At 40.8% G+C, this 18103-nt stretch overlaps 1 protein-coding gene across 2 annotated transcripts in view; it reads right to left on the minus strand.

Annotated features, from left to right (window-relative positions):
* The window catches only part of macc1 (MET transcriptional regulator MACC1), a 68055-nt gene that overhangs the window by 15173 nt on the left and 34779 nt on the right, over positions 1-18103 (minus strand). For both annotated transcript variants that reach the window (XM_048524435.2, XM_059654574.1), the window contains exons 2-3: positions 13847-13955; positions 11302-13361 (exon numbers count right to left, since the gene is read on the minus strand). In XM_048524435.2, coding sequence (XP_048380392.1) covers positions 11302-13361; positions 13847-13943 — 2157 coding nt within the window. In that variant the 5' untranslated portion in view covers positions 13944-13955. The remainder of the gene's footprint in view (positions 1-11301; positions 13362-13846; positions 13956-18103) is intronic.

An 18103-nucleotide genomic window follows, 5' to 3' on the forward strand; every position in this document is an offset into this window, starting at 1 on the left:
CATTCTTCAGTTCCTTCCTGGCTATCTTGCAGACGTCTAGAGTCCTGTCTGATCCTTGCTTCCTCTACCTTAAGTAAGCTTCCTTCTTCCTCTGGATGAGAAGTTACCATCCCTTCCTTGCCTCAGTGGGATAAGACTATCCAGAGCTCGAAGCAAATGTTCCCTAAACAACCTCCACATTTCTGTTGTGCATTTCCCTGAGAACATCTGAACCCAAATTTACGCTCTGCAGTTCTTGCCTAATAACATTGTAATTCTCCCTCCCCTAATTAAATACTTTCCCATACTGACTGCTCTTATCCCTCTCCATGGCTACAGTAAAAGTGTCCCACCGAGAGATCTGACCCCCAGCCTGGTTCATTACCAAGCACCAAATTCAATATGGTCTCCCCTCTAGTTGGCTATCTATATATTGAGTCAGAAAACCTTCCTGGACGCAGCTGACAAAAATTTGCTCCATCTAAACTATTTAGACTAAGGAGGTTCCAGTTGATATTAGAGAAGTGGAAGTCACCTATGCCAACAACCCTATTACTTCTGCACCTTTCCAAAATCTGCCTCCCAATCTGTTCTTCAGTGTCTCTGTTGCTTTCGGGGAGTCTGTAGAAAACTCCCAAAGTAACTGCTCCTTTCCTGTTTCTGACTTCCATCCATAGTGACTCAGTAGACAAACTGTCCACAATAACCTCTTTTCCTGCAGCTGTGATACCGTCCCTGATTAGCAATGCCACTCCCCCATCTCTTTTACCTTCCTCCCTATTTCTTTTGAAACATCTAAACCCTGGAACATCCAACCACCATTCCTGCCCCTGTGTTATCCAAGTCTCTGTAATGACCATGATTACTTTTCAAATAAGTGCATGCGAATGTATAGTCTAATATTGCTTTTCAAGTTTTAAGAGCAGCTTTTTGTCATTCTGCGGTATAATATTTCAAGAATTCTACATAAAATCTAGTGTATCCTATTTTTCAAAACAGTAATCACAAATCTGTGCTATGTAATGAAACAATTAGGCTGCACCGTTAACATCAAAAAATATCGTGAAGCACTTCACAGACAAAAAACTAAGGTACTTTCACCCAAATTTTTCTATGGATAACCTAGTAAAACGCAAAAGCATAATGATACCTGAAAGCTTGAAATCTTTTAAAAGACAAATGTATTTAATGCTCAAATTATGTCTCAAGTTATTAATTTCAGATTAGACTTGGGCAAATAATTTAGTAAAATTATGTGCTTTTACATAACATTTAGATCTATTTTCTTTAAATCAGTGCATCTGTACTTATCTGGCTTGCATTGCCAACTACAAATACATTCACCAAAACAGGTCATGTCAGTGGACCAGCAAACTAAGCATTTGTAGCACCCAGTAGGTGACATCAAAATCAATTGGAATATACCTGGATGCCGCGGAATATTTTAGACTTCTCTCAGTCAACAGGGAGCTATAGCAGTGATCTCTGAAGAGCATATTATGCTATATCAATGTTTTGTCATGTCTTGAGTGCACATTTCTAAGTAATTGAAGATACAGCTAGGGGGCATTGAAACACTGAAATTAAGTGATGGAAAGAGAGAACAGAATGCTTACTTAATTATACACAAATTACTCATTTTTTCCCCCAAATCGCAAAACAGTCCCAAGCACCAGATAGCCTGGCCAAAATTGGTCGGGAGTAAACAGCTACAGTGATGGCAGACAGAAATATGAGTTGTTTAAGGATAAAGTGTCAAGGAACGTAATGTTTCACTGGCACTTGAAGCTCCTAAATTTTCAGCCGTGGGGGGGAAAACACTGCACTTACAGGCAAACAACAGAGTATTGTGAATAGATTCCTTGTTGAATATCCAACTGCCATGAGTGGTCCAAGTTTATACATTAAATAGCCATCAAGGAAAGATATTATTGATGAACCCCAAGAGTAGGAAACTTTACACAACGAAGGCAGCATATCGCAGGAAGCATGCAAAGAATCTCTGACAAATTGAAAATGGAGGATGATAATCAAGCAAAACACGAAGGCTAGATCAGCACCTTATGCAATCAGACCAAAAGATCATGGCAGAATGAGAGAGGCTGGTCCAAGTACCTGTAAACATGAGTGATTGGGCCAGACCTATTGATTGGATTAGATTAGACTCCCTACAGTGTGGAAACAGGCCCGTTGGCCCAACAAGTCCACACCACCCCTTGAAGCATCCCACCCAGACACATTCCCCTATAACCCACGCACCCCTGAACACTATGGGCAATTTAGCATCGGCGATCCACCTAGCCTGCGCTTCTTTGGATTGTGGGAGGAAACCGGAGCACCTGGAGGAAGCCCACGCAGACACGGGGAGAATGTGCAAACTCTACACAGACAGTTGCCCGAGGCTGGAATCGAACCCGGGTTCCTGGCGCTGTGAGACTGCAGTGCTAACCACTGAGCCACCGTGCTGCCCCAGTCATAAAGAAGAAATATAGATTGGTGCGCATGTGCTCAACAGTACCCTTGGCCTTCAATGAAAGACCTATTGCTGGACTAGTTGGGGTTGGGGTGGGAGATCAGTTTCTCGGCAAATATTGACTTCAATATTGACAAATGCAGATCCTCAGTCACAGAAATACTTGACGATTCTAACACAAAGGACCACTCAAATACAACAGATTTCCTTTTGGAATCTGCACCTGTGTTATTCCAATATGCCATAGATCAGATTTCGTATGGACTGGAAGGAGTCCAGTGCTACCTGGACAGTATTTCAGTTATGGGGATAAGACAAAGTGCATCTCCAAACTTTAGATGCTACTCTTCAGAGAATTGAAGATTATGGCTTAACAGTGAACAAAACCCAATATAAATTTTTTAAAGTTTCATGTAATAATTAGGTCCTGTCATTTTGCCAAGGGACTACACGTCACCTTCAAAAGCAAAACAAACAGCATATCGAAGGCTCTCACACCTGAAATGTAAATCAACTGCTATTTGTATTTGGGTTTGCTAAATTACGACAACTGGTTTGTTCCAAATTCTTACAGCCGTTCTGAAGCTGTTATACAATTTATTACACCAAAACAAGAACTGAAAATGAGAACATCAACGTGAGAAAGCACTATTAAAACCTGAAGTCCTGGTCCAATTGGACTCAAATTTATCACAGCAACTAGCATGTGATGCATCAATGTATGGAGTGAGAGGAGTCATTTCTCACCTACTTATCTAACTGTGAAGACAAGCCAAAAATCTTTCCATCAAGGTCTTTTTTTAAAAAATAAAGTAGAAGTGAGCTATGCATAGATACAGAAAGTAGCTCCAGGAATTGCTTTTTGCATTGGACAATTCAACCATACCTGTATGGTTAGGAATTTACCTCAACACACTCCAGACCACTGACCACAGCATTTGTGCCTCATATAGAGATATCTTTAGCAGCGAGCCATAGGTGGGCATTGTTGCTATCAACTCTTACTTATGTAATGAAGTATTAGCAAGCCAACTTACATGGGAATGCTAATGGCTCGCTAGATTACCTTTGGCAAATGATGAATTGATTACAAACAGTACTTTTGTACATATTTTCTACATTTTCAAACAAGTAACAAACACACTGACAGCAAATGTGCCACGGATAACAGCAAATGTGCCATGGATAACAGCAATGGAAGATCCACAAAAAGCAGTGCCAAGTAGAGTTCTAAATAGACGAGAGGACAGAATAGTCAGTGGAGCATCTAAGACGACATTACATTGTTTGGTGGTTTGCACTTTCAGTCATCAAGAAAATACAAACAATGGTCCCAGGATACTAAAAGGTTAAAGCCAATGTTAAAAATAAACAGAGGCTGGAAGTATGCCGAAAGCCACACAGGAATGGATTTCCTCCACAACACCTTACCTACTGACTGTCCTATATATGATTGCAAATATTTGCAATGTCTTCACTGCAGGAACTTTTGTTCTAAAAGGACAAGGGATGTTGTATATTTATCTAGATATGGTGGACTGTCACTTCAGGATACAATCATGTATTGTCATTGGCCATTTGGACAGGAAACAGCTTAGTCTTAACCTCGCTGCATGAGTGAACACCTCAATAAAGCTCCTGCTAATCAATATTTTGACCTCCTGCTCCTTCTTGGAAGTTTACAGAAAGCCTGTTTTATAAATATGTTAAGTTTTTTGAACATGTAAATAATTGGATAGTTAAAAAGGTGAAATGACAAAATACAGATTTGGATTTTAAAGCACATTCGAAAAGATGCCACTCCAGAGGAAATATATTAATGGAGATTATGCCAAATTGCCTACTCTAGTTCCTTATGTTCTTTTGTAAGTGTGTACATGACCCTGATCTAAAAAAGTGAGGGATAGGTATGGATACCAACGTCTCAAACCACTTCCAAATCTACGACTCATCTGTCTCTCCAATTAGGGCCTCCTGCTATCTTCAATGCCCTTCACTCAAATGTTTATAGCTGTACCTCTAACTACCCAGATGCTATTCTCTGGAAATTTCTTTCTAAACTTCTTTCTCTCTACCTTTTTCATCTCTCAAGTAACTCCCTAATACTTACCTCTGAGCAAGCTTTGAGTCACCTGTTCTAATATATGTCAGCTAATATCTGACAATGCTCAAAACATCATAGTAAAAATTCCTATGTTAAGTGTGTTCTGTAAATGCAGGTTGTTGCTGAAAGTTATTCGGAATGAGATTGCTGGAACACCAAGAAGTAATCCAGAGTTAATATATTTACAGGGTGATAGAAACGTGGCTGGTACACAAAAATAAAGCTTTTCCAAAGTGAATACTTGCCTCTCTGACAATACCAAAGAAACAATCATTTTACGATAGAGAGGAAATTCCAATTAACAAGTATCTCAGCCATTAAAGTACAAATTGCCTGAAAATGCTGCAGCTCTAAAGATGACTTGCAGTCAAGATATTTTTAAAAAATTCTAAACAGTGAACGAAAAATTCTCATCTGACAGATACACTGTCAGCAGTTTCTATCTGTGGACAGATAAGGGTCTCAAGAGCCCGATGTTAACGTTTTCTAAGAGCAGTGTGCTTGATAGCAGTATGGTTACATTTCTCTTGATGCATAACTCCAAAGTTTGAAGTTTCCATAGGAACTGTGAAACACTTATCAATGTATAAGTATAAGAGATTGCTGCCACTTGATAAGAGAAACGACTGCAATAGAGCGTCACTCAACATTTTAAAATTATTCTATTCTTTCTCCAAAATAATGTTAGAAAATACACGAGCAAAATGTTACGTATCATGACAATGAGTTGTTAAATTATTTAGTCTTGTTACACCAGTTTTAAGCTCACCTTGGAATGACTCATCTTCCAGCTGCGGCATCATTACATCGGCAGACATCCATGATCTATCCTTGCTCCCCTCCTATTTACATGCCACCATTCAGTGGTAACATCTGAAAACACACTGTCATGTTTCTTATGTACTTTGAGAACACCTAATTCTCTGGCGATTCTTTCTTAATCCTAGTTTAAATGTTTAATATTGTTACAGTTCATTGTGCAACATCCATACTGGATGAGCTGAAATTTACTCCAACCATCAGGAGGACTGAAGGAACTGTTTTCTACCCCTACCATGAACGCTCTCTCTTTGTCACTGATTCTACTCTTCACCCTGGACACAGCGTTCTGGGCTGAACACTAGGTGACGTTGACAGCTATTTATATGGACCCTTCAATTCTTCCATCAGCATGGCTACTGATTTCAACCTCCAATCTTACCCCTTTCCAACAAGCCTTCATCCATGCCTTTCTTACACCCAGCCTCCTTTTTGCCCAGTCTCATCTGTTTTTACGCTTTTCTAGCTGGCCACTTGTCACGGACTTACATGAACTTGAGTTCATCTGCTGTGCAAACAATAAGCTTCATTTATTCAATATTCCTGTGTTTGCTGATATATTAATTCATACTCCAGCAATACTACGATTTTCCAATTTTTTGGCCTGGTGCTCAGATCTCTCTATTGCTTTGTCCCTTCCTATTGCTAACCATCTCCCATCCTCAGCAATCTATATGTTCCTCAAATTCTGGCCTCTTCTGCAATCTCATATCTCCTGGCCTAGAATATGTGAGTGTGACTCTGGGCCCCGAACTCTAGACATTGCTCCTTAACTCTCTACAAATCACTCTACTCCAATCTCTTTAGCCAAACAATTTATCACATGACCTTACATCTCATTTAGCTCAGCATTATATTATGCTTGGCTGTGAAGTGTCCGGCGACGTTGTACTTGATTACCAGCTCATTTAAATGCATGGTGCTATCGTCATAGATGCAAAGCATACAAGCAAATTCAGTATTTGTAAAGACTGTCTGCTGACACCAGTGTCATTTGTCATTACTTATGCTGATCTGGAAACCATGCATGTGCCCAATTCCAGAAATGCTGTGTCATCATGTAGAATTCCAATGATGTCATAAGCCTTGACACAGCATGCATGCGGAAAGGAAGTGGTGTATTGAAATGGAATTCAGAGGGACATGTGCAGCAGTAAGGACGGGGGAGTGGAGGAAAAATTGTGGAAGTGTGCTATTGAGGAAAGGTGGAGGAGAGTCTGGAATAACAATGGGAATGGAGGGTAAGAATGGGTAAGGGGGGGGGGGTAGGAATGAGAGGTTTACAGGTTGGTGGGGTGGGGGAGGGCGGGCGGGCACTGGTCCTTGGTGTGTTAAGACAACCACAGTGTTTGTTAAGGCAAAGTTCCAGAATTTTGACCCAGTCGGCGTGAATATATTTTCAAGTCAAGGCGGTGTGTGGCTTGCAGGATAACCTGTAGATAGTGGTATTCTTAGGCATCTGCTCATGTCCTTGGTAGAGGTCACAGGTTTGTTTGAAGAAGGTGGGGCTGTTCTCGCTGGTGAGATGATGACGGAGGAGATCTGATAAAGGTTTTCAACATCACGAGTGGGATGGACAGAGCAGACGGAGAGAAGCTGTTCCTGCTCATAAAATGATATAATTAGAGGACACAGATTTAAAGCGATGTGAAAATGAAGCAAAAAAGAGTTGTGAAAAAAAAACCTTTTCACATAGCAAGACGTTAGGATATATAATGCATTGCCTGGAAATGCGAAAGCCAGTTCATTGTAGGCATTGGAGAGATTATTTTGATATTTGGAAGAAGTGGTGTGCCGTCTCACGTGCTGTCATACTTGTTCATGGGATGTTGGCGTCACAGGATGGGCTAGCACATCTTGTCCCTCCCAGCAGTTAAGAGCCAACCACATTGCTGTGGGTCGAGAATCACACACAGGTCAGAACTGGTAAGGACAGCAGATTCCTTTCCCTAAAAAGGGAACTAATGAGCCACACACAGGTATTTACAACAATTGGTACATAGGTTGGTTGTTAAGCTGTCTTTTATTCTACACTATTACTGAATTCAAGTTTCACCACATGTTACACTGCGATTTGCACTCCCCATACCTCAGAACGTTAGCCTAAAGTTCTGGATTACGGTAAGCTAGCATTACCACTATATTGCCGACTGCCCCATTTTGACCAATTAGTAGTGAAGGCTGGTCATACAGTTTCAAACCAAAATGGCGCGTAACTTCGAAGTGAACTTGCAGCTTGTGGTGTTCCCATAACATAAGAAATAGGAGCCAGCACAGGTCACTGAGATTGTTCCATGATTCTGCAAGATCATTGCTACAGTTATTTTGGCATCAGCTCCACTTTCTTGCTGGTTTCTCATAATCTTGTAGATCGAAAACCTGTCAATCTCTACGTTGAATACAGTATATTAAATGATTCAGCCTCTTTGGAATAGAAAATTCCAAAGATTCCTAATTCTCAGAAAGGAAATTCCTCACCATCTTAAAACGTACTATTCCTTATTTGGGAACTGTATACAAGCTTACAAATGAAGAGCAGAAGTAGGCCACTTGACCCTCCTCCCTATCATTGATTATACAGTCTTTGGTTATACTTAAAGCAAAGACTTCTGTAGAAGAAATCAAAAGATACGATACTGAGAAACATATTTATCCTAATTTGTTTTAAATAGCAACCACTTAGCTTTAAGTCATAAATTACTTCTAGCTCTAGATTCTCCCACAAGAGGAAACAGGATTTCCACATCCTGTCTGTCAAGACCCCTTGGGATCTTGTCTTTCAATCAAGCTGTTTCTCACTCTAAGTTACAGTACACAATCTAGTTTGACCAAACTTTCTTCGTAAAACAAACAACCCATTTCAAGTATTCATCTGATATAATGTACTGCTTCTAGCACAACCTTCCTTAAATAAATAGCCAGTGCTGTACATTCTGCACATTTAGTCTCCCACATGCCCTGCACGAATGAAGCGTAACCACACTATCTTTTATATTCAATACACCACGCAGTGAATGATAATATCCTATTTGCTCTTATATTTTCTAGCTAAATTTCAGCACTAATGTGTGCAAGTATAGCAATCGGCAAAGGAAAATCATCCCCGCTGTAACTACCCTGTCAAACTCCGCCAAGACTACCACCTCTCATTCTTCTAAACCGCAATGAGTAAAGGCCTAACCCACTTAACCACTGATAAAGGCAATGCCTTCAACCAGTAAAATCAATCTTTTGACTCTTCCCTGAGCTATCCCAGTGCAAATACATCTCAAAACAGGGAGCAAAACACTGTGCTGTCAAACATCTACTGCTCTTGATCTTCTGGTTGGTAGAGGTCACATATTTGGAAAGTGCTGTCAAAGGAGCTTCGGTGGACTGCTGCAGTGCTTCTTGCAGAAGATACAGACTGTTGCCAATCTGCACCAGTGGTGGTGGAACTGAATGTTAAAGATGGTTAGCAATCAAGCAGACTGTTTTACTCTGGACGGTGTCAAGATTATTGTATTGTTTGGAGATGCCTCATTTAGGTAAGTAAAAAGCATTCCACTCCATTCCTTCCTTGGGCTTAATAGGTGGTGGAAGGTTCTGGCAAGTCAGGTGGTGTGTTACTCAACATCTAACCTGCTCTTTTAACCATAATATTAATCTAGCTGGTCCTCTTAAGGTTATGTTCAATGGTAATCTGAAAGATTTTAGTAGTGACTGATTCAGAGACGATGATGCCATTGAACATTCAAGGAGACGACTAGACTCTCCTGTTGGAGATGTCATTGCTTAGAACTTAAAGAGCACTCATTTGCCACCTATCAGCTTGAAGCTGCATTTTGACCCAAGTTATTGCACATACTGTTACAAACATTAATTTCTCACTTATGAGAGAAGGAAAAGCATTGTTGAAGCAACTGAAAATGGTTGGGTAGAGGGCATTTTCTTGAAAAGATTCTGCAGTAGTGTCTTAGGGCAGAAATTAGCTCCAAAAGGCAATATCTTGCTTTCTGAATGGAATGGTTCCATTCAGTGGAGTTTCCCCATTTCTGCTCTCTTGATTTCCTTGGCTTCAATTTTTCAGGGGCTTCTTTATGCCACGCGCAGTCAAATGCCATCTTAATGTCAAAGCAGTCAATTTTAATTCAGCACTTCTGCCCATGCCTAGACCAAGGCTGTAATGAGGTCTGGAAATATGTGGCTCCAACTAGAACCCAAATTTAGCATTGGTGAGCACATTACTGCTGTGATAGCACTTTAGGTGAAACCTTCCATCACTTTTTTCATAACCGAGGCTGACTTGGAAAGTAACTGACATATTTGAATTTATGGACAATTTCAGACAATGCCAGGTAGATGTCAATATTGTAGGTGTGCTGAAACAATTTGGCTAGAAGTATGGCTAGTTCTGGAACGCCAGTCTTTCAGCGGTGTAACTGTGTTGTTAACAGGGCACAAAGCCTTAACGGGATCAAGAAATTTCATCTCATTTCAACAGTATAGATACCAGAATGCAGCTGGCTGAACACTGGGCTAATAACCTAGTAGGCAGAGATGAATCAGCCACTTGACACTTCTGTCTGAAGATGGTTCCAAATACTCCAGCCCTGTCTTTTGTACTGATAATATGGGCTCTACCATTGTTGTAGATGGGGCTGTTTGTGTAGTCTGTTCCTCTTTCAGTTAGTTGTTCATCACCATTCATGACTGGAAGTGGCAGAACTTTGTTCAATGATTGTAGGCTCACCGAGTTCTATCTACAACACATGGCTACTGGTATTTTGCATACTTTTAACCCTGGACTGGGGCAGCACCAGATTTGCCCCTTATTTTTAGGTATTTTGGGGATGATTAAACATGTTCTCTTACACTATCTGGTTACTTAGCTTGATGTTAATGACAGAGTGAGGTCTGTGTTGGCTTTTTGAGGTTTGCTGTTGGATATTTTAGTCAGCTCATACCTCACAGATGCTCAGTTTTGGAGCAAGATTTGGTCTGAAACTAATCCACTTCACAGAAACTTAGGGAAGACCAGGGAAGAGAGATTAGATTAGATTAGAATCCCTACAGTGTGGAAACAGGCCCTTCGGCCCAACAGGCCCACACTGTCCCTTGCAGCATCCCACCCAGACCCATCCCCCTATAACCCACACACCCCTGAACACTATGGGCAATTTAACATGGCTGATCCACCTAGCCTGCACATCTTTGGACTGTGGGAGGAAACCGGAGCACCCGGAGGAAACCCACGCAGACACGGGGAGAGGGTTTCTTGTTCTGAAATGAGGGGGATCAGCGCAGTATTAACCCAATTGTTCCACTGTCAGAAATGGGCTGGAAACAGGACTTCCACCCCAGAGATCAGTTGGCCAGATTGTCCAACAACGACCAGGATTAGAAATACTGAGAAATCGCAGATGTAGAAAGCGGTGCTCCACTCCACCCCTTCCCACCCCAGGCCACAGCAGGGTGCCAGCTGTTCTTCCAAAACTTGACCCTTAAATTCTCCTGCTAGCCTCAAAATTGAGTGGGTCTGTGAGGTGGTCAATAGTGTAGTTCCTTAAAATGCAGACCAAAATGTCTGTTCTACCCATCAAACAAAAGCAAACTTACATAGAAAAGTATACTCTTGTATCTCTATGTAACCCAACAGACCGAAATGCTGGCATCCTTACATGGGAGCATGTAGTTGTCATCTTCCACTCATCCCAAAGGCAGTAATGAAATTAATAACCTAATAAAAACTATTTTAGGCAAAACTAGTTCACGTAAATGAAGATATCAGGAGATTTCCCTGCCACCTAATTTCTAGTGTAACCTGAATCAATTGAACAGATGGACAGATGTCAGATTAACATTGCTTCAAAAGAACAAAGTGGTAATGCTGTAAGCTACCCCCATACTGCCGAATCAAAGGGACTGCCTTATCAAGCCTACTTACCAGAACAACATCGTACAGGAATTTTCTTTTCATCCTATTGTCACCACTGTGGCAGTCTTCTTTCAGCTTCTCTAATATACATGCAACACGTTCTGATTCACTTTCAAAAGATCTCCTGCAGACTTTATCCAGTGAGAGGTCAGTGTATCCAAGAACCCCAGCAAATGCTTTCCAATTAGAAATATTCTCAGTTATGAGTTTACGGATGGATGAATACATATATGTCAACTTCTTAAATGGAATGATAATTTGGTGGAGGAGTACCTTGGTTGTAATCTTTACATCTGAGAAGTCCATGACCTGTTCCTCAGAAATCACCTTCACATTTTTGCAGTGTACAAGGCCAATTTTTCCACGTATGAAACCAACATACCACTCCTTGATCCTTGTTTGACCAATGGCTTTAACTCTGTCCATTCCAAGAAGTGCTACTGTGTCACCTTTAAAATATTCCAGTAAGTATTCAATCTTTGGTTGCCTCAACACAGTTTTCAGAGCCACTCCATATTTAAGAATATTTACAGGCCTCTCTTGAAATGAGGGATAGTTAACTGGTGGTGATGTTTCACCTGGTGGTACAGCTATTGTGGGTTCTTTCCATCTCTGAAAATGTCTTCTCACATTTGATTTGGGTGCTGGCATGGGTGTCAGGACGTTGAATTTTGTTATTACATCACCGTTGGCTCCTGTAACTTGAATTTCAAGTTGAAATGGACTAATCTCGCCGGATTTGCTCATGGCCAAAGTAAAAGGCTGCCGAACTGTTCTACCTAGTTTTAATAAACTTCTTTTAATCTTTCCATTCTGATCAAACACTTGTACTTCGTACCTTGAGTCAACAGGAAAAACTGAAATTTCAAAATCTTCTGGCCTATCTAACTGAAACTGATGTTTTCCCCAAAGTTGAAGAACAACTGGTGGTAAATTTTTATTGTTTTTGTTAACATCTGTAAGATTTTGTGGAACTTGATTGTGGCTAAAGATTACACAAACTGCAGTGAAAACTGGATGAATATGTTTGGGACCATAAACTCCAAAGGTCATCACCTTATTCAGGTAGTCCCATACTGTCGATGCAGGAGGCTGAATGCCTTTAGCTTGAACTGCTGCAACAATATACATACAAGGACTCAATGTTTTCAGTTTTACCTGCATGACATCTTTATATATGTAAATGTCATGCAGCTTCTCAAAAGGGCCCTCCTTTGCATCACTGCAAAGGCACACAATTTCAGTCATAACCTGACTCATAGGATCAGTTTTCACTTCAGCGGTCACCTTCATTTCCAAAGAAACAAAATTTTGGGTCCTTAAATGGCTCAGTTTCAGTTCCAGTAATGGTCCAATAGTTGTGCAAAGATCATTATTAAGTACCTGAGGTGGGTCAAGCAATGACTTTACAGCCACTTCCTGAATTTCACCTGGCAAAACATGACCTTCAGGTATGTGGACACTTATATCTGATTCGGGCAACTGAAGTGATCCCCCTTTATGGTCAATTTTACAAACAATGTGGGTTTCAATAGCTTGTGTCTGCCCCCAACCAGGATTTTGGCTTATCATATCCAAATCGAGACAAGATCTAGTTAGTTGTCTATGGCTCAGCCATGCCATTTTGTAGGCTTCTCTATCATTCTGAAATGACTCCAAATTGGGAACCATAAATTGACTCACTGGACGATTATTCTGAGGAACTTCTTTGTTTGAAAAATCCAAAATGTCAGAAGCACTTTTCCACCTTCCATGCTGTTTTGCAAAAGGTTTTCCAATATAGATTAGGTGATTAATATCCAATTCATCAGCTGAAGAGCCAGACTCAGCAGGTCTTGAATCTTCAAGTAGCAGCAGCGGGTCCTCCTTTAACACAGATTCTGGATTTGGTGTCTTATTCTCACTTATTTTGGTAATCTCATCTAAGAATGGGTTTGATCCTGACAAACCATTCCAAAAAGGATTTGTGGGTTGAGAAACCGTGCGGCTAGAATGATCAAATACCACTTCATTCCAATCTTTCAGCAAATCTGTCTCTTGTCCATACGAAACATCTCGGTAGCTGCTATCTAAAGCGAATTAAAGAAAGAAAAAAAAGTGGTCAAAAAATTCTGAAAGACCAAAAGCCAAAAAAAACCTATGTAAAAGAGTTAAGATTTAGGAAAGACTGCCATTATTTAGTAATGACTAGCATATTTTTAATTTTTGTACATCAAGAATAGAAATTGCATAGTATTGACCTGCTTGTGCAATCTAGTCGTTAAGGGTGATCTATGCACTAGAACAGGAAGATATGATGTTTGATCAAAATTGGGCATTAGCACATAGATCATGAGGTTTGTGGTATGGATGGGAACAGTAGTGGTGAGCAGGAGTGGAAGCCAACTAGGCGTAGGCTTTTGAACTCCAACTCAAGTGTGACTTGAGGTTGTAAAGCAGAGACCACAAATTTCATTGCTAAGTGTTTAGTCAGTCAATCAAAAGTGGACACGTTCACGAACAAAACCTGATATAAACCAGAACTGAAGCAACAGTTTAGATGATTTCTCAATACCTTTTAAAAATATGTTATTTGTTGATGGGTTTTCATCCAGGTCAATCAGTGTTCCTTCTGATTTGCTGCGTGCATGTCGAGGAGAATGAACGGCCATTTTGCTTTAGTTCTGTCAACAATAAAGATATATTGCAACCTTTACTATTCAAAATATTAAACAAATACTGATACAATTACCAATATTCTGAAATACCTTGCAAGTATTTATTAGTGGGCAAAATTGGATTTTTTTCGCATTAACATTTTTCGCTATTCAGCTACTTTTAAAGTAGATAGGCAAATTCCAACCTATATTTATACACTGGCTTCAATAACTGTTAGCTTGAGATGGCGCGGGTGGCTCTACTTTTCACCCCAATGCACAATGTCCATGTGTGACATGAAGTACCGAAGTAAAAAAGCAGAGATACTGGAACAAGTTGATGCACCTTCAGTATGCCACGCCCAACAGACATGGATCTAGAACAAGCATTCCTAATCAATGCCCTAGTCGATTATAAATGCTGGCGGACAAATCAAATGAATGAATGGGCAGGATTGTGGGGTAATGAATTACCTTTTAGCCCCTACACTTAAAACAGTCACGGACTGAAGTCACAATTCAGTAAAGGCTCAGTTAATGTATAGGTCCTCCTTATGCAAAGCTTCCTTTCTTTAAAAAAAAGGGGAAAAAAAACTAAATGTCCATCATCCATGTGTGGATTCTGAAGAAAACACTAACCATGTAGCTAGGATTCCATGCTACAGAGCATTTCAGGCTTCAGATCCTGATAAACACCCCACAACAGGGATTAAGGTTAGGTTTGAAATAGTCCAACATAGGTGCTAAACCTGTATATTCCTCCAACTAGCATCATCCACATCCCATAACTGACTTTAAAGAAACCTAAAAGTTGACAATATACTCATTAAAAGTAACTGAGTCATGATGGTGCTATTGTAGAACTGCAGAGGGAGGGAGGGAGGGAGGGAGCGAGCCAGGTACTCAAGTAGATAGAGTTTCCAGAAGGGAAGCCGGTCCCACGGTTCCTTGATGCATATTTGGCGTTCATACTTCAAACTAGAAAGAGCAAAACACAGATTATGTTCCTAACAGATGAGAGAAATGATTTTTCCTCAGCGACTAAGCAAGCATGGCCAAAAAGATGGAGTAATGGGTCAACAGCATAAATCTAACAGATCACGATGATTCAAAAAGGTTAAAGTAAAGTCATCTTAGTCTGACCAGACTCTATGGCTGCTCTCATATTAGAGAGAGACATAACTGGTGGACGTTTAATTGAAGAGTGGAGGTGAGAGGAGAAGGATTTAAAAGCGACATCATAAGCAACTTTTTCACGCATCATATGTGGAATGAACTGCCTGAGAAAGGTGATAGACACAGGTATAGTTACAACATTTAGAAGCCATTTAGACAGGTAAATGAGTAGGAAAGGTTGAGAGGGAAATGGGCAAAATTCAGATAAATGGGATGACTCCCATTGCTACAAAGCAACCTGAATCGCACCAATCTCTGAATCCGCCCTCACTCACTCCAACCTTTCCCCATCAGAATACACAGCTCTCCACTCCCACTCTCAACCTCACCACCAAACCTGCAAATAAGGGGCGGGGGGTGGGGACACAGCAGTGCTACGGCATGCTGACATCACGGAGGCCAGGCACCAAATCTGACACATCCTCTTATTGCCCATCGATTATGATCCCACCCCGATCGCCAGACAGAGTCATCTCTCACTTCATCCATAACCTATCATCTCAGGAGATCACCCACCCTCAGCCTCCAACTGCATACCACCTGGTTCTGTCTCCTTCCTAAAATCCACAAATCCAGCTGTCCCTGTCAAACCATTGTCTTTACTCCCTCGTACTAGTTCCCCTCCACCAGCACCCTCATCCGCTTAACAGAAACTGAACTGCAGTAGCCAGCAAATAAGAGGCTATGAATTCTACAGTGTGTAACTCACATGACTCTCAAAGACTGGCCACTACTGACAAGAATTTGCTTCTTTTGGATATTATTTTAAAGTTGCATTCGCTCATTCTCAATTCTTTTATAAGCAGAAACCGATTTTCCCCCATCTACTCTGTCCAGCTGTGTTAAGTTTAAAAATTTGTATCAAATTGCCTTTCAGCCTTTGTTAAAGAGAAAAGGATAAATTTCTCCAATTTATCAGCAAAACTGAAGTTTCTCAATCCTGAAACAATTCTTATCGACCACTTCTGCACTCTACCCAATATGCTCACATCCAAAACCGTGGAACCCAGAACAATACACAGTACTCCAGGTGAGATGTAAGCAACGTCTTAGATAGCTACACCACAAATTCCCTTCGCTTATACACGTTTCCCCTCTATTAACAAAGCCCAGTACAACATACACTTTATTAACTGATCTGTCCACCTGTCCTGCCACCTCTAGTGACTTCTACACAGACACCTGGGTACCTCTACTCCTGCATCCCCTTTAGAACTGAATTCTTTATAATATAGTTTCTCCATCTTCTTCCTACAAAATTTTATCACTCACACCTCCCACTCATCTGAGACCTATCTACTAACTCCATCAAATTGTCTCTGTCTCAAGTTTTACCTTATCCTCCTCAAATTTCACAATGCTTCCAAATTTTATATCATCCACTTTGAAATTTTCATGTGGACTCCAAGGTCTAGACGATTAATATATATCTGCAAGGAGCACACGTCATCTGCATAGTGCACTGCAGCAAATCACCAGGGTTCCTCTGGCAGCAGCTTCCAAACCCATGACCTCAAACCATGGAAGAACAAGGGCAGCAGACACATGAACACCAACACCTGTAACTTCCCCAATTGGTCAAGATTACTTGAAAGTATATCACCAGTTTTTCACCATTGCTGAGACAAAATCCTCAAACTCCTCTGAAGTGAGTGGTGAGCATGTCTACACCACATGGATTTCAGCAGGTTGAAGGCGGCAGCTTGCCACCGCATTTCATCTGTCAACAAGGAGCCGGGCAATAAACGCTGGCTTCAGCGAGGATGCCCATATCACATGAAAGAACTTAAAAAACCCAAACGAACGTGGAGGTTGGTTAGCTCGCTGAGCTGGTTTGTTGTTCCGCAGACGTTTCATTACCATGCTTGGTAACATCCTCAGTGCAGCCTCTGATGAAGCGTCAGTGTTTTCCCACCCGGTTTTTAAAACTCTGGGGTCCGTTGTGATGTATTACTTCACTTTCGAGTTTCCTCCGTAGTGGAATGTATTTGGGGTCAAGTTCAATGTGTTTATTAATAGCAATTTCATGGAGTGCCATGTTTCCAAGAATTCTCATGCTTGTCTCTACCTAGCCTGTCCCAGGATCTTGGTGTTGTCCCACCAAATGAACATGAATGAAGTGGAATCCCTTTCAAATTTGAATACCGCTGATTGATTGGAATTTGGCTAGGCCAGCATTTGTTGCCTATCATTAGTTTCCTGTGAGAAGGGTGATGTGCTGTGATCTTGAAGTCCTGTAGTCCGCTTTGTGTAGGTACACTCAATGCTGTGAAAGGGAGGGAATTCTAAGATTTTGGCCCCAAAATGTTTTTACAAAGAAGTATTTTGTTAATAAAATCAAGTTGAGCTGCAAACTGAATGCTGCGATTCTTTATCCACCTCACTGACAAGACCATTTGGGAAATGTCTGTTTATTGCATGAAACTGGCTGAAGTGTCCAAAGAAAAGACAACACCGTGGATTATTAATCCAGTGACATTATCACTATGTCACTGTCACACCCAACTTCCCAACCCTGGTATAGTACAATGGGTAGGGCAGAAGTGTTGAATTCATACGGGGGGGTTAAAATTTTGAGGGTATTGGCTTATGTACTAACATGCTGAAGGGAGTACAAATCCTCTCAAAACTTGCTAATACTGAAGGGAGTTTACATAGAGAGGAATTTGAATAAGTAAAATGTTATGATGTACAACATTGCCAGCATAAGTGTGTGCATTTCAAGATTAACCAAAAAGATCTCTTGCAACATGATACCAATCCACAAATGCATCACCCACTTGCAGTCAAACCAGTAAGCAGAGGGTGTAAAATGTGACCTCTGAGCCTGACAATCTGATTGAATTTGAAGTAATTTAGTTCTGACTGGCATCAACAATTTCTGATGAAACAGTTCCTGAAATGTTAAGTCTGTTTAGATTTCCAGAGTTTTGGCATGCTCTCAGGAGTGTTTCACCAAATTTACTACCATTTCAGTTTTTTTTTCCTCTCCGTACACA

Source organism: Stegostoma tigrinum, chromosome 2, assembly GCF_030684315.1.
Source record: "Stegostoma tigrinum isolate sSteTig4 chromosome 2, sSteTig4.hap1, whole genome shotgun sequence".
Classification (NCBI taxonomy): domain Eukaryota; kingdom Metazoa; phylum Chordata; class Chondrichthyes; order Orectolobiformes; family Stegostomatidae; genus Stegostoma; species Stegostoma tigrinum.